Genomic DNA, 23,284 nt, shown 5'->3' on the forward strand with positions numbered 1-23,284 from the left:
GCTCCGCGGCCCCGGAGCTCCAGGCTGGGAGATGCTGGCTTCCGCCGCAGTCTCTCGTCCCATCCCGGGATCCGGTGGCGGCTGCAGCGGGCTCCAGGCTTCGCGGGCGTCGCGGCCCCGGGCCCGGCCCCTATCCCCGCCTCCCGCCCCACCTCCACCCCTTCCCGCGGTCCAGGCAGGGCCGCCTGGCTGCACCCTGGGCCGCGGCGCGGGGGAGGGGCCCCTCGGGAGGCGCGCGTGGGGCGAGAAGCGTGCCGAGGCGAGACCCGAGCGTGGCGAGCAGAGGTGCCGGCTCCCGCTGGGTTCCGCGGCTTGGGACCCCGGCCCACCCCCCACCCGGAGCCCCCTCCCCTCTGTTCGCTGCCCCGCGCTGGGCCTGGCGAGGGGGGCGTCGGAGCTGTGGGTACCGTTGACAGTTAGGCCTCTGTGCGCATGCGCAGTGGTTGCCTCTTCTGAAGTGCGCAAGCGCGCTTGTGTCTGGCGGTATTGCTTGCTGCCGGTGACTGAGAAGTGGCAGCTACCCAAACGCGGATCCTCACTGCTGGCGTGTTGTGGCCAGGCGGGTTTGGCCTGTCTCCGACGCTAGTGTTGGGCTCGGGAGGTAGTGGAAAGGGAGGGCGGGGTGAAGTCTCTGTGGAGCCCGCCGGCTTCGCAATGAAGAGGATTTGGGGGTTCGGGAGGGAGAAGGGCATGTCGCCCTTGGGCTCCGCTTCTGGCTTGCAGAGGCAGGGCAGGGGCGTTGGGCAGAAGAACAATACAACTGACAACTTGCTGCTGGGTTACCATGTCCAAGACAGAGATCTCAGAAAGATCCACAAGGCTGCCTGGATGGGCAACGCAGCGCAAGTGCAGCAGATTCTGTTCTTGGCGGAAAATGGCGTGGATGATAGAGACAAGATGAACAGGTACTAGGGGCGTGGAGGCTGGCAGGGAGGAGGTGGGACGGACCTGGGAGAAGAGCACACCTGGCCTAGCTCTACCTGTGCATCCGAGCCCTCCCTCGGGGGGCTGGGTTCTCTTCCCTCCTGAGGTCCCGCTGCCCCTCGGTCGTGGGAACCCTACGTGGTCTAGCACCAGGCCGACCGCGTGAGCGGCAAAAACAAAGTCTTCAGCTGCCCTGGCACGTACCCGGTAATTCCTGAAAAGACCACTTGACTCTCAAGTTTGACGTGATTTACCCAAATTTCAATAGTAATACACACGAAATTAAGTGTCGACAACATGTTGTTTTTAATGGATTCATTTTTATACCATAACGTCATAGAAAAGTGCATAATGGGAGAAATAATTCCTGTAATCAACTTCTGGGCTAGAAATTCTTGGGACAAAATCCAGTACCCAGTTTATGTCTGTGTACGCTTAGGTGTGTGTGCTATTTCCTGAGGGACCTGGGAAGGACATTTTGAAGTGGAAGATGGCTCTGAATAGGAGGACTCCTTTTTCTCAAAATGTGTACCCTTCCTGTATTTGTCAGTGTTAGGTAAAGCAAATGAAAGCATCCTGGTTTTAAGAATTTTGAGCTACACATGCTCTTCTTGTGATGTCATTAAGGAAATTTTTGGACTCACTATCTTGTACATCTGAAACTGATAGAAAACTGTATGTTAACAAACTGGAATTAACCTAAGAACTTATGTTTTTATATGGGAGGTAGATTTGCCCTTCCAGATATCAAAAGGTACCTGAAATTTCCACAAATTATTCATTTACTCACAGCTGAAAAGACAGATAAAGGAGTAGTGCAGAGTAGAACATGACCAACGCTCAAATATACTTAAGACTTTAGAATTTCATACTGGTGACATTTCATATTAGTAGGAAAAGGTGAACTATTCGTAAGTAGTGGAGAAACAGCCTATTTGGAGAAAACTTGTTAGAATTTTATCTCCCTAAAATAAGTTCCAGATGGGCTATAAATTTAAAAATTGTAATATGCAAAATAAGAAAAGTAACAGAAAAAAATCCCACAAATGCCTATTTACCCATCCTAAGAATGACTTGAAAAGCAAGACTTTTGGGGGGTGCCTGGGTGGCTCAGTCAGTTAAGCCTCTGACTCTTGATTTCGGCTCAGGTCATAATCTCAGGTGTTCGTGGGTTCAAGCCCTTCGACGGGTTCCCTGCTGTCAATGTGGAGCATGCTTGGGATTCTGTGTTGCCTCTCTCTCTCTCTCTCTCTCTCTCTCTCTCTCTCTCTCTGTCTATTTCTCTCTCAAAAAAAAAATTGGGGCCCCTGGGTGGCTCAGTTGGTTAAGCGGTCTGACTTTGGGAGTCATGATCCCGTGCTTTGTGGGTTCGAGCCCCGCTTCAGGCTCTGTGCCGACAGCTCAGCTTCTGTGTCTCCCTCTCTCTCTGCCCCTCCCTTGCTTGCACGCTGTGTCTCTGTCTCCCAAAAATAAATAAATATTAAAAAATATTTTTTTAAATCAAGAATCCTGGAGATTGATTTAGCAACATAAACAACTAAAAGCCTCTATCAGAAGATAATATTATTAAAATAAAAGACAATGCACTTGCAAATATTTACAACATATTTGTATCAGACAACAGAATCTGTCTTTGTTTTACAGGGAAGTCTTTGAAATCAAAACAAACAAAAACCTCTAATGTGAAATCGTGCAAAGTATTTCTTTGCATATCTACAAGGGACCAGTGGACACAGGGAAATATAGTGTCCCTGGGAAAAAAGAAATTTAAGTGAAAAAGGGACTGAAATACAGTTTTCCATCTACAACCTTTGTGAAAATAGAGTGATGGTGCTTATGCTGCCGCTTAAAGTTTAAGTTGTTTTTGACTTTCCAACAGACAATTTGGTATAAGTACCACATTTAAAAAATATGTATTCATTTTACCCATCAATTTTATTTCTAGTAAAATATCTTTAGGAAATCACTAGAGATAAATGACATACATTTTGCTTTTCTCAGCACTATTTACAATAACAATGTATTAAGAAGTACTCGTATAATGGCTTTTATAAGTAAATGTCATTACATCCATAAGATGGATATGTGATCATTGAAAGTGGCATAGATAATAGATATACACAGAGATGCAGAGCTGTGCTTTAGTGGATCATTAAGTGAGAACAAAAATCAGTGTGATCATAGGTACACACAAGCAGACTACAGTTTTATGTTAAGCCCAAAAATGCAGAAAATGTGACGACATTTGTTATTTCTGAGCCTTTGTATTTACATGCATTTTTCTTTGCCTTCAAAGAAAATCTGTGCTTTCTACAGGAAAAGGTGTATAAAGGTCCTATTAAAAGTTTATTATCAACAGAAAGGGTTTATTGTCGTTGAAGTGATCCTGGAGAAGAGCAAGAATATTGATCTTATATACATAAAAATAATTTCTCACTTTGTGTTAAAAATATTTTTGGATGTAAAATAAGAAAAGTGAGTTAATTAAAATGTTTTTTGAGGATTGGCACATTTGGACAACTTTTGGCCTCTTCAGAAGTAAAGGGAGTATTTTTATTTGCACTTGTAGATTTTATTATGCGTATATTAAGCATATACATATGTTTTCTGTTATAGGTAGCTTTATTACGTGTAATAGGTAAATGATTTATATTAATCATGAAAATAAAATATATTAGTTGTGTGCTTATGAAAAAAACAAGACCTAGCAAATATAAGGGATTATTTACTGTTTCAGAAGTATGCTTTCCTTTATATACCTTTTCTTTAAAAATATTGAACTCTCCAAATGTATTTATCCACTCTTTTCCTCTGTTTATTTATCACCTAGAACCTGCGGACATATATATAGCGGACATATATAGCGGACATACTCTACCCAAGATTCTTTTGTTCTCAAAGACTTCATTTTGCACAGTATGAGCAAGATGAGGAATTTTATTTATTTATTTTCTAAAGATATTATTTTTTAAGTTTATTTATTTATTTTTTGAGAGGGATGGGGTGGGGGTGGGGGTGGGGGTGGGGGGAATGGAAGGACAGAGAGAGAATCCCAAGCAGGCCCCGTGCTGAAAGCAGGAACTTTTCCAATACACTTTTCAAAGAGTCCCAGCACGGGGCTTGAGCCAGTGAACATGAGATCGTGACTTGAGCCCAGATCAAGAGCTGCACGCTTAACAGACTGAGCCACCCAGGTGCCCCAGCTTTTATCTTGTTTACTTTATGTTTTAAGTGTTATGTATTGTTGAGGGTGAAAGCATGAGCAGGGGGAGGGGGAAAGGGAGAGGAGGGACAGAGCATCGAAAGCAGGCTCTGCGCCAGATTTTATTTTTAAGTAATCTCTATACCCATCGTGGGGCTCAAATTTACAACCCTGAGATCAAGGTCCTATGCTCTACTGACTGAGCCGGCAAGGCACCCCTAAGATGAGAAATTTTACATTGAAGTATTAGGACTTAATCTCAATGGGAAGTTTTCCTCCTTCCTTTCAAAGTTTCTGAAGATAGGAAATTGTAAAAGATAAGCTTTACCTGACCTTCTGAAATTTATGAGAGTAGTAACTACTAATATCGATCGCTGGAAATACTTGATTTTCGTACAATCTGTAGACCTCAATATTTAATAAAATGAGCTGTTCCTAGTCATTGGAATCCTGAGTTTCCTGTGGCTTAAAGTTTCTTGAGAAGCAAAGTAAGAAGTCCTTAAAAAATGTTTTCCTTTTGTTAATTTAGTCCTCTTTTCCTATAATGCTTTTCAGAACTAAAATTTCTTTAAGTGCCAATCATATGACTAGAACTGCAATAGACCTATTGTATATACCATCATTTCACATAATGGAAGACACCAAGATTCTATGGTGTCCCACTATTTTATATGCCAATTATTTTTTTAAAGTCCTGCCATTTACAGTTGTAAGACGTTTTGAGTTATAAATTGCATTCCAATGTCAGAGATATTAAAATGTGACAAAATAAGCATCCTAGAATCATTGAAATGCAGTATTCTTGCTAATCCTTAAAACATATCTGCAAAGTAGGTGTAATTGTATCAAGGTACCTAATTGAAGTGTTGTCTATGTAAAGCAGTAGTAATTGTAAAAAATTATATTATCCAACAACTATTGAGATGTTATTTGTGCTAGGAAGTGTTCTAAATACTTGCATAGATCCTCATTTAAGCATCACAACGAGATCTTGTGAGATAACTACTCAGTATTTTATTTTATTTCATTTCATGGCATTTTATTTTATTATTATCTTTTTTTTTTTTTTTTTTTTTTTTACCAATCTCTACACCTACTGTGGGGCTTCAAACTCACGACCCTGAGATCAAGAGTTACATGCTCTTCAGACTGAGCTAGCCAGGTGACACGAGACAACTACTCTTTTTATCCCCTTTTGTTGAGGACATTGAGGATAAGTCTAAGCAATAACTAGTGAGTAACAGAGTTAAACTAGGATTCAAACCCAAGTGGAGCTGAATCCCGAGGTCATGCTCTTTCTCTTCAAACAGGCTGCTCTTTTATTAGTGTGATGAGTAATCACTACTAAATATTGTACTTTCTCCAGAGGAAAACTGAATCTTTGTTTTGGAGGCATAGGAATAACATGCTACTTAATGTTTACAATTTCCTGAATTAACTGCAAGGTTTGAGAGAGTGCACTATCATCTCCTAAAAAGTCCTCTCACTTTTTTAGGACTGCTCTCCATTTGGCCTGTGCCAATGGCCATCCAGAAGTGGTGACCCTCCTAGTAGAGAGGAAATGTCATCTTAACCTCTGTGATCATGAAAACAGGACAGCTCTCATGAAGGTATGTAGTACCAGCTATGTCTGCCTGAGATGGATTTGATGTCATTACTTAGAATGAAAATGAAATTATTGCCTTGAAACAAAACGAATTGGTGAAACCTGTGGCATGCTTACTTTAAATTCTCAGAATTTACACTCTGTTTCTTGGCATATCACTGACAGGCCGTACAGTGCCAGGAAGAGAAATGTGTAAACATACTATTGGAAAATGGTGCCGATCCAAATATTAGGGATGTGAGTGGCAACACTGCTCTCCACTATGCGGCCTTTGGTGATAATATATCCATAATAGAGAAGCTGCTGCTATACAATGCGAATACTGAAGCAAGAAATAAGGTAAAGAACTAATTTATACATTATTTGAAATTTTATATATATACATGAATATTTTAGCCTCAAAATGTTTTATTTCACACACACACACACACTCACTCACTCACTGAATTCTATACATCAGGCCCTGTCATAATGGAAATAACTCCAATGCCAAGTCAGGGAGGGCTAGAAAAAGGCAGTGCCCACAGAAAGGGCAAAGTTGTATCTCCCAGCCACCCTTCCACCCCAGAAAGAAAATGTTTCCATTAGTGCCTACAAGTGGATGGTAGTCTCAGAGCCCATAAAGGACTAAAGGTCTAGAGGGGAGTGAGGTGATGATGGAGGCTGGGTGCTATGCAGGGGCTTAGGCAAGGGGTGCTGCTGGGGATAGGTGGGAGGAGGAATGGAGACCCAGACGCAGCAGGGAGAGCTTGGATGTGTGCAAGCGGGAGGAGAAAGCAGCAGGTTGTAGGTGCTGGGCACTGCAGGCCCCGCTGCTCTGAAGATGAGGGCATTGGGGTCAGGTCATGTCTTGACATCCAGCAAAGGCATCTACTTGTGTTGGTAGCCACTCGGCCAGCCATGTACCATGTTGGGGTGTCCCACTTCAGAGAGTGGCTCCTGCTCAACCTTGTGTAGCTCCTCAGCAGGGTTGTAGCTGTACATGGGGAGTAGATGATGGCCACACTTGATGGCCCACCTTCCTTTTCTTTGACATGCATTACCTTTCACTGCTGAAGCCCCTAGAGGAACACCCTTGGTTGACATGGGCAGGGTCAATTTTACGTATATGGAAGTTCAAGGATTCCCTGAATGAAAATATTTGGCAATAACTTATTTATCTAAGATTTCTTCTTCCTTCCTTCCTTCCTTCCTTCCTTCCTTCCTTCCTTCCTTCTTATTTTTTATTTATTTTTGAGAGAGACAGAGACAGAGACAGAACAAGAGGGGGAGAAGGGCAGAGAGAGGGAGACACAGAATCTGAAGCAGGCTCCAGGCTCCCAGCTGTCAGCACAGAGCCCAATGCAGGGCATGAACTCATGAGCCATGAGATTAAGACCTGAGCCGAAGTTGGATGCTCTACCAACTGAGCCACCTAGGCACCCCTAAGATTTCATTTTAAATGAGGATACTTTTAAATAAACAGAGAATACTGCTTTGTTTTATGTATTTATGGAAAATATTTATGAAAACAATATATTTGTTAAAGGTAAAACTTATTTTGTTTCCAAATATTTTTCCCATCCAATTTTTTTTATTAGTGGAAAACAACACAGGAAAGCAAAATTTGCCCTAGGCTTTGTCTTAAAACTCAAAGAAAACAAATGCATTTTACAATAAAAAACATCGCTGCTGTTGACAAGTTCCTATTTGATAAAAAAAGTGATTTATAAAAATGGGATTTATCTTTTATTGGCCAAGGCTTAAGAGAAAAAAGGGGAAAGGAGGGAGCAGTCAGAACTAAGTAGGCCAATTTGGAAATTTGACAAGTGAGATAAAATAACAAGAAGAGGCTGTTTGTTTTATTGTTTTTTTTCCCCTTCAGTTTATATGGTTAGTCAAGGAGTCTTCAATTTTTGAGGGGAATAATTGTTACTTAGGGAAACAGTGAGTTGCAAACCTGCCTAGAGACCAAGTGTAGGAGGACTCAGAAGAAATCAGATTGGCAGTGAACAGGTGGTTGATTACGTGGGCAATGAGAAGAAAGAACAAATAATTAACTGTCATATAATCCTATTCTGGCAGAAACAGCCACTTAGGTAAGAGTCTAAACTCTGCTCTGAAATCTAGAATATCTTGGTGGGAAGTAAGAAGTTTAAAAGTAACGCAATCAAGTTGCATTTTGACTTTACATTTAGTCCCTGTTCTACCTCTGCTCAGGGAAATTAAATGCAGTTTTGATAAGTCATTCTTTTGGCTAAATCTTCAAATGATAGAGGGAGTTGGCCACATAGATGAGACTGATGTGATTGTCTGCTGCACCACTCTCAGCTAGAATTGTGGTGGTGAATCCCCGTGCCTGGGGAAGTTTCAATTTTTTTTTAAACAAGCCTAAACTCTCTCCTGAAGAGTTTGAGTAAATCTAGTAACATGTATACATAGACATGGATATTTAGAAATATTTTTTTGAGACTGTGCTACAACTCTTGGTTAAGAACTACTGGGGTGTGTGGGTGGCTCAGTCGGTTAAGCATCTGACTTCAGGCTCAGGTCATCATCTCACAGTTCACAAGTTCTAGCCCCGTGTTGGGCTCTGTGCTGACAGCTTAGACAGAGCCTGGAGCCTGCTTCATATTCTGTAGTCTCCCTCTCTTTTTGCCCCTCCCCTGCTCGTGCTCTTTCTCTCTCTTCCACAAAAAGTGGACATTTAAAAAAAATTTAAAAGAAGCTAACTACTGAATGGAGGGGTACCCAGGTTTTTCAGTTGATTAAGCGTCCGACTTCCACTCAGGTTGTGATCTCATGGTTTGTGAGTTCGAGCCCCACATTGGGCTCTGCACTGATGGTGCAGAGACACATGAGAGTCTCTCTCCCTTCCCCTCCCCCACTCGCTCACGCTTGCTGTCTCTCTCTCTCTCTCTCTCTCTCTCTCTCTCTCTCTCTCTCTCATATTCATAGCCATTTGGTTATTACAAGCAGTGTTTTCCTGGTTGCAATAGGAGAAAATCTTGAATCTTTATTAGTTGAAGCTATGTGACCAACTGTCTTATGATGTCTGTTAAATTCATATAGCCCTGGCATAATCCAAATGGTAGTTTTAAACATGGAAATGCAGTTAGTGACAATACAGTTGGGAATTGTTTTCATAATTTAGTTTCAGCATAGTTGTGAACTAATTTGTCTATTTGATTAACAGTCTGGGAGAATTAAACACAGATAGATTGCAGTTTTAATAAGCGTTGGAAAAATTCTTAAGGTGGGTGTTACGAGTCTTTTTGTTGTGATTCTTTTAGACAGAGAGAGTGTGAGTGGGGGAGAAGGGCAGAGGGAGAGAGGGAGAACCTCAAGCAGGCTCCAAGCTCAGTGCCAAGCTTGATGCAGGACTCAGTCCCACAACTCTGGGATCATGACCTGAGCTGAAGTCAAGCATCAGATGCTCCACTGACTAAGCCACCCAGGCTCCCCTCTTATGAGTCTTAATAGCACTTTTTATTACATGTTGGGGCCTAAGTTTTTGGGAAAACATGATACTGATACTTCAGGAAAGATTTACATACAAATATATGCTTTATGCACAACCAAAATACCCGTGGGCTATTGACTAAATTTGGCCCCTGGATGTGTTTCGTTTCCTCCATACATTGAGTCAACATTTAAAATTATGACACTCATGCAGAAATCTGGATTTCAGACTTTTCTTATAGAATCATACCTGGTACTTTGAGCCCATACTACTGTTTGGTATGCATTCCAGCGGCTGACCTTTTTGTATGAGGTATGGGTGTCTCCAGTTTGCTACTGTCCCCACTTAGGTTCTTCACTTACTCGAGTCACCTACTTTGCCTCCATAAGCATTGTGTTTACAATTACTGTTTTATGATATATATATATATATATATATATATATATATATATATATATACACACACACACACAAACACACATATATTTATACACACATATATATACATATATATGTATATGTGTATATATATATATATATATATATATATATATATATATTTTAGACTGCGCTAATCAGATCTCTTTTGGACACAAAGAAACCTTGGTAATTTTTTTTTAAAGTTAATTTTGACAGACAGAGAGAATCCCTAGGAGGCACTGGGTTTGAACTCATGAATCATGAGACCATGACTTGAGCCAAAGTCAAGAGTCAGATGCTTAACTGACTGAGCTACCCAGGCGCCTCTGTTTTATGGTCTATTTTGATAAAGATTTCAAGGTTTTCAAGGCAATCCATATTAATTTATAATATATATTTTGTATTTTATGTTAATGTCTTCGGAACAGGATTGAATTTTCCCAGTTAGACTTTCTAAGTTGTTTTTGTATTGTATTCATTTTTTTACCGTTTATTGATTTTTGAAGGAGAGAGAGCACATGCATGAGTGGGGGAGGGGCAGAGAGAAAGGGAGACACAGAATCCCAAGCAGGCTCCAGGCTGAGCTGTCAGCATAGAGCCCAATGCAGGGCTTGAACTCACAAACCATGACATCATGACCTGAACCGAAGTCGGCCTTTTAACTGACTGAGCCACCCAGGTGCCCCATAAGTTAGTTTGAAAACAAGACACTTTTTCCTTCTGTGTACTATGAATAATCGTATTCCTGGGGTGCCTGGGTGGCTCAGTCGGTTGAGCGTCCGACTTCGGCTCAGGTCATGATCTCGCTGTCTGTGAGTTTGAGCCCCATGTGGGGCTCTGTGCTGACAGCTCAGAGACTGTAGCCTGCTTCGGAATCTGTGTCTCCCTCTCTTTCTGCCCCTTGCCCGCTCAGGCTCTGTCTCTCTCTGTCAAAAATAAATAAACATTAAAAGAAACAAAATTTGAATAATCGTATTCCTATTGGAATATTTGCAAACTGTATTAGATTAATCATGGTTACAGTTGAATAGGTTATGCCTATTGCAGACAATACTCTCTTTCTCCTCAGCATTGTTCCCTAAAAATGCAAATAATGTGGTCACTTTCATTATGCTAAAAATGATCTGTATAAATCAGTGTTTGAATTTTTATTGATAAGCCATTATATTTTTATTTCCAATTTATATTTTGCCTAAAATATAAAGTAAGTAGCTATTCCAGTGGAAACTGGAATACAACTAGAATACAGATTTTTTTAGAAGTAGATATGTATTAGGGTCCCAGGATTATTATAATTGACAATAAAATTTCATATGGAGCTTCCTAACAGTTAAGATAAAAATTTAGCATTTTATAATAGGAGAAAGCCCATGGGCTATTTAATATTAAGTAATCAAAGTTCATTTGAAGCTTAACTCTTGGAGTTCTGAGCCCATCTCCTTGGTGACCCATTTGGAGCAGCGATGCCTTATGTTGACATCTCGGATGTGAGTGGATCCTGATACCACTGACAGAAGACAAGCAAGTTTGTATAACTTGGGGAAAAGCTTCACCTTTGTCGGAAATCTCTCCAAACTATATCCCTGAAACTCTGATTCCTCAAATGTGAATGTTTGCCACAAAAAGGATTGTCAAATGGGGACTGAGCAGATTTACATGGATTTCTGTAATGCCAGACATATAATGCAGTTTTATAATATTTCTCAAACATAGATGATCATGAAATCTTTCCATTGGGACATAGTACTTACCTTCTGGCAAAGAAGGTATTCTTTGGAAGATAATTTAAGAAACACTACTCCAGAGATCATCATTTAGGTTATTAATTCAGTAAAAGTACTTAAAGCATATACTGCTGTGTTTTGGAGTTTGGAGATACAGAGATAAGAAATAGCCCCTGCTCTCAAGAAGCACTTGGTTTAGATAGGGAACAATAACTACAGTGTACCATGATAAGTACTGTGATAGAAGCAACGATCTTGGAACCAGTGAGTGTTTGAAGTGAGTTTGGGAGAATGACTTCATATAATCTGTTGAAGAAGGTGGAGAAGGGCTATTTCATTAAAAATTTTTTTAATGTGTATTTCTTTTTGAGAGAGAGAGAGAGAGAGAGAGAGAGAGAGAGAGAGAGAGAGAGAATCTGGAACAGGCTCCAGGCTGTGCGCTGCCAGCATAGAGCACAATGCAGGGATCGAACTCACAAACCCTGAGCTCATGACCTGAGCTGCAGTTGGTCACTTAACCAACTGAGCCACCCAGGTGCCCCAGTGGAGGAGGGCTATTTTAAAGAGAAGCAGCAGCAGGTGAAAGCACAGTGGTGGGAAGGAAGAGGCCATTTTTTATTTACTTTTTGTATTATATGTTTAAGTTTAGAGGATCTTTTGTATGTTTTAAAATTCCGTATGGAAAGGTATAATTTTGTAAATTCTAAATTGTTTTTGCTCTTTTACAGGATAACATCACACCACTTCTAGTTGCTGTAAATGAAAACAAACAGCAAATAGTGGAAGTTCTGGTAGAAAAGGCAGCAAATATACATGCAGAGGATAAATTAAAAAGGTGCAGTAGTTTTCTTTTAAACCTTAGTATGGTTCTACAGTGGTAATAATTATTCAAGTCAGGAAGATTAACTTCAGAAGAAGAAGATTAATTTATAATTATATAGTGAAAAATATCAACACATCACCAGTTAGGTAGAAAGCAATTATTCTGACTGGGCAACATGAAGAACAGGGTATAGCAGAATTCATATTCCTTGATGATGTTGACTCATGTCATTTGCAGTGTTTATTTTTAAGTAGGTTCCATGTTCGGCGTGGAGTCCAACGCTGGGCCTGAACTCATGACTCTGAGATCAAGACCCGAGCTGAGGTCAAGAGTCTGATGCTTAACCGAGTCACCCAGTTGCTCCTGCAATGTTTTTTGTTTGTTTGTTTGTTTTTTGTTTTTTTCTGCCACATGATTTTGTGTTAACTAAAGGGATTTCATTTTAGTTTTATAAAGGGTGGACTCTCAGCTCTTAATTTACTTAATGGCCCAATATTGGCCTTCTTAACCCTTTTATGGTATTTTTTACACTTCTACTTCATAGAGGCACTTGGGTGGCTCAGCTGGTTAAGCATCCGACTTTGGTTCAGGTGATCATCTCATGGTTCATGGGTTGAACCCCACATCAGGCTCTGTGCTGACAGTGCAGAGCCTGCTTCGGATTCTCAATCTCTCTCTCTCTCTCTCTCTCTCTCTCTCTCTTTGTCTCTCTCTGTCTCTCTCTCTGTCTCTCTCTCTCTCTCTCTCTCTCTCTCTTTCTCTCTCTCTGTGTCTCTGCCCCTTGCCCACACTCTCGTGTGCACTCTCTCTCTTTCTCAAAATAAATCGTAAATAAACTTAAAAAAAAAAAAGAATTTCTACTTCATATACATTTTTCCTTCAAAGATGTATGTTGGGGTGCCTGGGTGTCTCAGTTGGTTAAGTCTATGACTTTGGCTGTGGACATGATGTCATGGTTCGTGGGTTCGAGCCCCACGCCGGGCTCTGTGCTGACAGCTTGGAGCCTGGAGCTGCTTTGGATTCTGTGTATCCCGCTCTCTCTCCCTCTCCTTGCTTGAGCTCTGTCTCTCAAAAGCAAATAAATGTTAAAAAAATGCATATTAAACATAAATAGGAGTTGTTGTGTCTTTTGGATGACACTTTTCTTTAAATTGCTTTTTTTTCTTTTTTGAGTAATACTGATGTCGTTAGGTGATCTCTAAGTGATGATTAATTACTATTACCAAGTCTCATCAGGTTTTATCCTTTTTCATGTCCAGTATATGTATTTTTGATTTTATTTTCAATTGGTAGGAGTAGAAAGATGAAAGATAACTTTAACTGTATAGACTTATCCTTTAATGAGGATAAGTTATAGGTGGGTGATAAAGAAGGAAGAGATGTGCTTTAGATTCACACAAGACTAAGTTGATTCATAGCTTTCCTACTGGCTAGGTGTTGTGACCTTGGGAGTGTTACGTATCATCACTAAATATGTTTCCTGATATGAAAAGTAGGATAATAATATATCCTTCAAGGGTGGTTGTGCGTAAATAATATTTTATATACATAGCATTTAATTTAGTGCCTACCATATGCTTATCAGCATCGTTAACTGTATTTATGCCTCTTTTGTTAGCATTCACATTAAAATATTATCATTTTAAGCCTGCAGATAGTTTTTATACTTGCTTGACCTCTAGATGGCTTTGAAGTGCACTGTATCAGATTAAGGAAGACGTGGGGAATTATTTTTTTTTAATCTTTACCTATTCAGATAAGTGACCTAGCATAGTTTCTTGTTTATCAAAAGACGTTAAATTAGCAAGTCTATAATACATTACCCAAGTGGGACAAGAAGCTTCCTTTTTGTCCCTTCATTTTACTCTTGGAGATCATTTACACAGATGAACACTGAAACATGTAAATGGTCGATTCTGAACAGATAGGCAAGATATTAACCTGATAAAGTATATCAAATTAGCTGTTTAAATAACTCTAAATTCCTAAGAGTGAAGTTATCTCTGTTATTTTAGAACACCCTTCATGCTTGCTGTAAATTATGACTCAACAAATGTAGTCAGGCTTCTTCTTCAGCAAGGTATTGATCCCTTTCCTCAAGATGTATATGGATGGGCTGCAGATGAATATGCTTATATTAAGGGTTTTAATCTGTAAGTGTTTGTCTTAAAATGCTAGTTATTACTAAACTGAGGTTTAAAATAATTTAACTGTTAACTTCGTATGTAACAGATGGGATTTCGTAGTTTGATCAGGCAGTTTTGGAATGGCAGTCAGTTAGTCCACAACATTAGCCAGAAGTCAAGCAAAGGACTAGACTAGTTGGAAGTAGGAATGTGTGCAGGATTCTTTATCTCAGGACTTTTGAGACATTTATCCTCCAGGATCCTAACCTTATCCATTTCATTTCAAGTATAACCCCTCTGCATGGGACACAAATAATGTTACATCTGTGTTTTCTAACTAGTAACTTGGGTCTTGAAATGTTCAGTTTTGTAGAAGACCCTCTACTTTCCTTTGAGGGCTATCTCCTGTACTCTGTCCCTTGAATTTTCCAAGAACCTAAGGAGCACGCTAAGACCAAAGAGACAGTCCTCTTTCACAAGTCATTTGGAGGGGAAAAAAGGACATCCTGATCATTCCACAGTTTCCTTTGATTCTGTTGCTGCAGAATTGCTGTTGAAACTGGTGCTGTAGTCTGGTTGTGATTGACCTTTACTCCCAGGATTCCCTTGCTGATCCAGTTTTCAGTCTTCATGGTGTTCCACACTTAGATTTCAAAGCTACAAAGTTTCTTTGTTCACTGCACATGCACATATGCTCAGCAGCTATCCCAAAGCACCAGCACCCTGTTTGGGCAGCTGGGCCTCCTGGCTTTCGCCATACACCCCTGTCCCTCCACACTCAAAGACCTTATGTGGAACCTATATCTTAGCCTAGACTTTCCTTATGAGTTACCCTTTGAGGATCTTGTTTGTTTTTTTTTTTTTTGTGTGTGTGTGTGTGTTTTTTTTTTTGCCAGAAAATGTTAGTTGGGACCATTCTAAGCTGTCAGAGAGGTTCAAATGATGCTGCAGGAAGAGATCGGACTTCTCTTTCTCCTTTGTTAGCAGATATGTACCCCTGCCTTTTTTTAAGTAGGCTCCAAGCCCAGCGTGGAGTCCAACATGGGGCTTGAACTCATGAGCCTGAGATCAAGACCCAAGCTGAGATCAAGAGTTGGATGCCCAACGGACTGAGCCACCCAGGTGCCCCTGGACCACCGGTTTAAATCCTGTGGAGCATCTTTTTCTGAAGTCATGGAAGGTCTCAGCTTGCCCTTCCCAGAGTAATGAGCATCACCTAAGAGGCCATGGCCTGAGAGGCCATGTTTTGGGTATAGTATCTCACTAAATCCTCTTATCAACCTTATAAACTAAGGCAATAATTTCCCTTGGTTTATAGAGGGAGATTTTGAGCCAAAGAGAAGTGGCTTCTCCAAGAACAAATAGCTATAGGTTATAGAGCTAGGACTTCTGAGTTCCAAATACTTTCCATTCTGGCAAGCGAATTCTAATAATTCTCATTTCTATTTGATGTATATTTACTTTTGATAGAGGGAGATGGAGTACGAGCTGGGGTGGGGGGTGGTTGCAGAGAGAGAGGACGACACAGAATCCAAAGCAGGCTCCAGGCTCTGCGCTATCAGCACAGAGCCCGACGTGGGGCTCAAAGCCATAAACCGTGAGATCATGACCTGAGCTAAAGTTGGATGCTTAACTACCCAGGTGCCCCTGGCAAGCTAGTTCTAATTTACTAAGCTAGAATGCCCTCAATTCATGACTGGTTCATCTTCCTGTTTTTTTCTTCTTTAAGCACAGACTTAATGAAAAGCTTCTAGAATGTACAAATTTGAAGTACATGGGGTAATTAAAGTTTTGATATTTGCTCTGATATTATTTGAAATACTCTAAGAATTTGATGTATTTGGTAAATGTTTTTCATATCAGTGTTAAAATAGTAATATTATTTATCACCCTTTTTTATACATAGCAGTTACGAAATAATTTGCCGACATAAAGAAGAAATCATGCTTAAAAATTCTTTGCAAAGCAGCCATCCTGGTAAGACTTTACATAGTGAATTGCTCTTGGTGGTCCTAACATAAGTAAAGTCAGAGTAAGGGTGTTTTGATAATGAAAGAACAATGAAGAAAAGAACACCAATGTGTAAATTGCATGTATATTTTTTCTTTCTTAATTTCTCTATAGTCTAACGTTCAGAATTATTTAAGAAGTTAACTGTAGGTAATTGAAAATATGAGGCAGTATTATCTGAAAAGAAATTCATTATTTTAGTCATGACCCCTAAAATACCATGTGACATCTTTGTGTAATAAATACGAAAATGCTTTGTTAACTGTTTATTTAATTTTGAGAGAGAGAGAGAGAGAGAGAGAGAGAGAGCGAGCAGGAGAGGGACAGAGGAAGGTAGACAGAGGATCCAAAGCAGGCTCCACCACTGACAGCAGAGAGCCCAATGTGGGGTTCGAACTCGTGAGCTGCGAGATCACGACCTGAGCCAAGGTCAGATGCTTCACCAACTGAGCCATCCAGGTGCCCAGAGGAAAAAAGATTGTTAAGTTAGTACGTTTTATGTTTCCTCCATAAACATATTATAACAAATTGCACTTGTTATAAAAATGGATCTTTTATAAAATGTTTACAAATGGATTATATTTAGTAAATATTGTTACCTAGCGATTTGTCTCATTAAAAAATGAACCAGCCCTCAAACTGGGAATTCTACAGTACTTTCCTGGTACCATAAACAAATGGCAAATAATAAGAACTGAAAATCTTAGCTAGTGTGCAGCACTGCCAATGAGATTGTTTTTTTACAGATAGCTTCCACGAGTACTGAAGAAAAGCAATGCCTTGTTGAGAGGCATAGGTTATTTCACATATTGTCTCAACAAGGTCTCACCATTATCAACTTCACTCCTCATAAATCAAGACAGAATGAGAGGGCGCTTGGGTGGCTGTGTCGGTTAAGTGTCCAACTCTTGATTTCAGCTCAGGTCATCATCATCTCACAGTTGGTGAGTTGGAGTCCTGTGTCAGACTTCTCTGTCGGGCTCCTTGCTGACAGCTCAGAGCCTGTGTGGCATTTTCCCTTTTCCTTCTCTCTCTGCCCCTCCCCTGTACATGCATGCTCTGCATCTCTCAAAAAAAATAAACATTTAAAAACAACAACAACAAATCCAGAATGAGATATGTTGACTTCATTAGAACAATGTTTTCTTCTGTTGGAGAATTGTCATGACACTGTAATTTTGTTAGAATAAGATACTCTGTTGCCATTAGTCAAAATTTTATCTTCATAAGTATTCAAATAGGGCAACTTGGGCTCCAGAAATTATAATAACAGCACAAAGATGTTTCACAATCACACACACACACACACACACACACACACACACACACACACAAATGCTACTGTTGCTCCCTAGTGGTGGCACCTAGTGCACTGTACAATCTGAAAAGTAGGAAGAAAGCTTTAACTTGGCAGACTGTTACCAAAGAACTTCTGTAGCTTAGTTTTGGAAGTTACAGGAAAGGCAAAGATAGAACAGACAGCGTTTTGATCATTAAGGTGCTCATAACAGAATAGAGCTGTCCCTGCGGTTTTTGAAACAGAAAAGTTTCTGTGGTTTTTAAAAATAATTTTCAAAGGAATCATTTTTATTCATGTCCATTTGTTCACTTCACAAGTAACTCTTAAGTGCCTGTTAGCTACTAAGTGTTATCCCGTTGTTGTAGAACACAAACATCCAAAAACCAGTCTCTGCACCCCAGGAGTTGTTGTTACCACTGCCATTTGTATTATTTACTCTATTTAGTGCTTACTGGGTGCCAGAGTCTCATAGAGCTTATAATTATCATTGTTATTTTGTATTGGCATTTGTTCCAGTTACCGTAAGTTCCCGGTGAGGAATCCGAGTTTTCAAGGACTGGGTAGAATCTACGGTAAGCATGCAGAGTGAGGAGTTCAGTTTGCCAGGTAGAGAGGCAGAAGGACCAACATTTGTATGTTTGACAATGTTTGTAAACTATCACGATTACGTGCTTGGCGGGGTACACAGCAGTGCAGAGGCGAAGGTGTGCGAGTGACCTTAGCGGGATTTATGAGCAGCTGGGTTTTGCTGGTAGAAAACGTGTGCTAGGACAATGGTTGGGAATGGGGTGAATACCTAGGTAAGACAAGCTTATGGAAGTTTCTTAGTGCTGTAGGAAGGAGTAGATCTTCCCCGATAGGCCTCCGGCAATTTCTTCGGTAGAATGCTTTTAGCGGCAAATAATGGGTGACGTCTAACAGTGACTAAAACAGCAGGAACCAGAAATGTTTTGATGGTTCAGTGATGTCATCAGGATGCCAGTCGTCTCTTGTTCAGTTTTGGAGCTGGTGGTCTTTTTCTTTCTCCTTTCCGGGGTGGCTAATTAGCCACGGCTCCAGGTGTCACATTCTCGCACGGCAACTTCCAGTGGGTGGGAAGGACTGCTTTCCTTTGGGTGTTTCTTTTCACTAGGAAGAGGCTTGCAGCAGACTTCCTCTAACATCTTAAAGACTAGGTTAGGTCACACACTCATTCGCAACGGGTCCCTGGTAAATCAGGTTCTGTGATTGGCTTAGAATAATAGTTTCTCTTTTTGAAGCCGGGGTGAGGCCGCCTTCTCTGTGTATGGAGACAATAAATATCCAAATAAAGTTGTGATTCTCTAGCAAGAATGAAGACTGTGCAATGGCTCTTAGGGAGGGAGCCAGCAGTATTTGATGCAGGGATTTTGGAGGATTTGAGGCAGAAGACTAATAAGATTAGATTTGAGTTAGGACACTCCGGTTGATGCATAAAATACAGATCACCAAGCCTTTTTCCTAAAGAGCCAGTGAATATTTTAGGTGATGTGGTTTCTCAGCTCTGCCCTTGTAGTGTGAAAGCAGCTATAGGAATATGTAAGTGAAGACATGGGGCTATGCCCCAATAAAACATTATTTACAGAATCAGATGGCAGGTTGGATTTGGCCTGTGGCCGTAGCTTGCTGAACCCTAATATGGAGGATAGGTTATAGGAAACCACATAAAGAGACTGGGAGGCAAAGGAAGCTCTTGTTTTGTTAGCCTAGTATTAGTCCATTGTGAAACTTTCAGGTGTGAAGATTGAAAACGTCAGGGGGTTGAATTTATTCCATTAATATTTTTTTCAGGGTCTTGTGTCTTTCTCATTTATTTTGCTTATTTTTTATTCATTTAAGAAATAACAATAATATTTGGTGGCTTTTTTTTTTCCCTCCGAAAATCATCAGTTAAGAACTCATGTTTGACTAGGGCACAGGCAGGGAAAAGATAAAGCAGAGACCGAAACAGTATAGTTAATACAAATTTGTGATTCCTGAATATGAAAAGTTAGGGGGTGAGAGAGAACTCTCAGAAGACTCAGAAGTTTCCAGGTTGTGTGCCAGCATTTAAATTGGACATGAAAAATGTGTAGGACTTTATCAGATGAACAGAGGAGAGCAGCCGGAATGAGGACACAATAATTATGACTTTTTGATTATTTTGGCAATGACTGCCTTTAATAGGTGTACTATATTTTTAATTGTCTAAGAAATTAAGGAAAAGAAACAAATAAAAAACTATAATCAGTAGTATGTTTTTATACTAGGTCTGATAGTTCTGTTTTTTCTAGAACAATCCTTGTTACTTCTTTTGATTCCTATCTGCCAGAAAAATGAATTAAGTCCTAGTTAGTTGGAAAAATTAACTGATTTTTCATATTTGAGAGGAACTTGTGTATGGTAGAACATAGCAGCAACCACCAGGATTCTCTCTTTTTTTTTTTTTTCTGAGTAAAGTAGGGTTGTTGCTTGTTTCACACTTTCTGACATCATGATTTCATCTATTCCTTTTAAACCTTTCTTCAAAAGGATGTATAGGAATGTAGGAATTTTCCAGGCAAATACCAAGAAAAAGAGATTCCAGGAAAGGTATTCTGTGACATAACCTTCTGACTGTAACCACGTGTATGACATCAACCCAAATAATAAAAATTTCATATAATGCAGTTGTGATAGAGGCACCACAACGACACCCAGATTTGATTATTCACTGGAAGATCTCACAGGACTCAGCATATAGTTGTTGCCTATGGTTTGTTATGGGGACAGGCTAGAAACGCCAATCAGCACAGACAAATGGTGCATGGGGTGAAGTCCAGAGTAGACCAAGCACGACTTCCAGTAATCCTATCTTTATGGAGTTAGCAGGATGTGCTTAATTCTTCCAGCATGAAATTAGGACAGCACAAGTGAAATGTTGTCTGCCAGTACAAGGCTTATGGATACTCAGTGCCCGAGGTTTTCATCAAATGCTAATCACATAGGCATCTTCTCCTTAGCATGTCCCAAAATTCCAGGTTTCCAAAAAGAAATCAAGTGTACGGCCTTAAACACACTGATTTTACCAACACTTAGGCACAGTGAGCTTCTCTTACCAAGCTAGGGAATGGTGGAAACCTTCCTTAAATCCAAGATCCCAGGGAACCACCAAGGGCCAGTAATTCAAGTAGGATATTCTGAGAGTAGCCATCTTTGGCCTGCTGGATGAAACCTTTTCTGCATAGGAATTACAGCCCTCAATTCATTTTTGGTGGTGTCTTAAAATTTTATTTTAATAGCAAGTAATATGATGGTTACCATGGTACTGGTTTCAGTTTCATCATCCATATGAAGTAGGTATCTGTACGAAAAAGACTAGGGCAATATTAGGTCATTATCATCTTTTTTTATGTGATTAAGCTTTCATTATGATTCTTAGATACGATCAGCATAATGATTTTCTATTTAAAATTAGAATAAAATCTCAATTATATGGAAAACCCAGGTTTGATTCATATAGTGCTGAATCCCTGTTTATAGTTATATTTGGTCATATTCATCAATTGTTTTCTTGCCTAAGTATACAAGTAACTTGTATTTTTGTGTTTTGTTTTATGTATTTTCATATACTTCCATATGGGAGACAGTACCCCTATTGTGTTACTTTGATCTCTATCTTAATGTTCAAGGTGACTGTATCATGGTTAATATATGCTAAGAGTAGCTTCAATGGATGCCATGTTTGGTTGTTGTACTTTGTTTGATTGTTTTTTACATTTAATGAGCCTTCTTTTTTTCAGCAGCTTTAAGTTCACAGCAAAATATAATAGAAAGCACAGAGAGTCTCCATATACCATACCATGCACCCGTACACACCTAGCCCCCCTGTTGTTAACATCTTGCACGACAGTGGTCCGTTTTTGTAGTAATTTTTTTTCAGATCCTTTGTTCAGTTTTGAGTGACAGAGCATGTATGCGTGTGAGCAGCCAAGGGGCAGAGGGAGAGCGGGGAAAGAATCCTGTGCTGTCAGCACAGAGCCTGATGCAGGACTTGATCCCATGAACAGTGAGATCATGACCTGAGCTCAAATCCAGACATGGACGCTGAACCAATTGAGCCACCCAGGCACCCTGACAAGAGTGGTGCATTTTATATGGACACGAACTGTTCATTTGGAGGCCAAGTCTCTAATGTGCATTAGTGTTCAGCCTTGGTGTTATACATTCTATGAGTTTTAACAAATGTGTAATGATGTGAATCCACCTTTGTCGTATCGTGTGAAAGAGTTTCACTGCCTTAAAAGTTCTCTGTGCTTGGGCGCCTGGGTGGCTCAGTCGGTTAAGTGTCCGACTTCGGCTCAGGTCATGATCTTGTGGTTCACGAGTTCGAGACCCGCGTCAGGCTCTGGAATGACAGATCGGAGCCTGGAGCCTGCTTCCGATTATGTGTCTCCCTCTCTCTCTGACCCTCCCCCCATTCATGTTCTGTCTCTAAAATAAATAAACTTTAAAAAATTTTAAAAAATAGTCCTCTGGGATGAGCCCCTTTTTCCCTACATTCACCCCAAACCTTACCTCCATAGTCTTGCTCTTTCCAGAGTGTCATATAGTAACAATCATACTGTGGATAAGGTTGAATGTTTAGAAAATTAAATTTCCCCACTAATTGAATGTAGGCATTCAAGATATTCTTTGCCCTTTGTTTTGTTTTGTTGCTCATCAGTAGAGGATCTGATGACATATGCCTTCCATGAAAAAAAGCATGATTTCTCTAGATGTGTGTCACCTAATGGGGAGGGTTGAGGAAAATGACATCATGAGCCACTACATAGCACTAACATTGGGACCATCCTCTGTGATGTTCAGTGGGCCTAGATAGACTCTCTAGCAATGGAAGGAGACAGTCTCGAGAAGTTAGAACTTTATCAAATTGGAATGCCAAATTCTTCCTACTTACCTTGCCATTGGAAATAAGGCCAGGGAGAGTCTGTTTGCTATGATTTGGCCATGCTGCAAAGTACAATAGCTATGGAGCACATTTGTGAGGTGTTACATCCTAAAACTGAACAGTCTCTACTAAATGGCTGGGGAAGTTATGTGTTACAGCAAAATAAAAAAACTCTCTTTTAACTTCTCTAGGAGTGGAAGTCCAGAAAAATCATGGTAGTTGCAGTTTGAAATTGTCAGCTTGTGATAATCATTCTCCTAATGACACCATTTTCCTCCAGTGTCATAGAGTCGGTCAGTGATGGCCATTGTAAACATCAGTTCACCTGTAGGTGTCAAATTCCGTAAAACCCATTCTTGCTTTTGGTCAATATAGAGGAGAAAGTAAGATTTCTTAGTGCTTTAAGCCTACGAATGGTATAATTACCACTCAGTGTAGTGTGGTTTCCAGGTGTGGTCCCAAAGCAATACTTTTTAACAAATCATAAGCCGTACACTTGTAATTTCCTCTATTTTTCGATTGTTGATTTAACATGTATTTTGCTTTCTTCTTTAGGATCAGATAAGAATGCTGAGGAAGACTCTATAACCAGGTAGGATTTTTATGGATTTGTAAAAATGACATTTGCTGGGGTACCTGGGTGGCTCAGTCAGTTAAGATTGTGACTCTTGATTCAACTCAGGTTTGTGAGTTCAAGCCCCACGTCGGGTTTTGCGCTGACAGCCTCCTTGGGATGTCTTTCCCGATTTCTGTGTGCACTCACTCTCAAAGTATAAAGGA

General features: G+C 40.2%; 1 protein-coding gene across 1 annotated transcript in view; it reads left to right on the top strand.

Annotated features, from left to right (window-relative positions):
• Positions 1 to 364: 364 nt before the first annotated feature.
• LOC122478362 (ankyrin repeat domain-containing protein 26-like) overlaps positions 365 to 23,284 on the top strand; it is a 112,489-nt gene continuing 89,569 nt past the window's right edge. The window contains exons 1-6 of the mRNA XM_043572004.1: positions 365 to 905; positions 5,622 to 5,736; positions 5,898 to 6,071; positions 12,047 to 12,153; positions 16,174 to 16,244; positions 23,060 to 23,096. Of these exons, the coding sequence (XP_043427939.1) occupies positions 655 to 905; positions 5,622 to 5,736; positions 5,898 to 6,071; positions 12,047 to 12,153; positions 16,174 to 16,244; positions 23,060 to 23,096 (755 nt within the window). The 5' untranslated portion in view covers positions 365 to 654. The remainder of the gene's footprint in view (positions 906 to 5,621; positions 5,737 to 5,897; positions 6,072 to 12,046; positions 12,154 to 16,173; positions 16,245 to 23,059; positions 23,097 to 23,284) is intronic.

The sequence above is a fragment of the Prionailurus bengalensis genome, unplaced genomic scaffold, assembly GCF_016509475.1.
Source record: "Prionailurus bengalensis isolate Pbe53 unplaced genomic scaffold, Fcat_Pben_1.1_paternal_pri Un_scaffold_55, whole genome shotgun sequence".
In the NCBI taxonomy this organism is placed as follows: domain Eukaryota; kingdom Metazoa; phylum Chordata; class Mammalia; order Carnivora; family Felidae; genus Prionailurus; species Prionailurus bengalensis.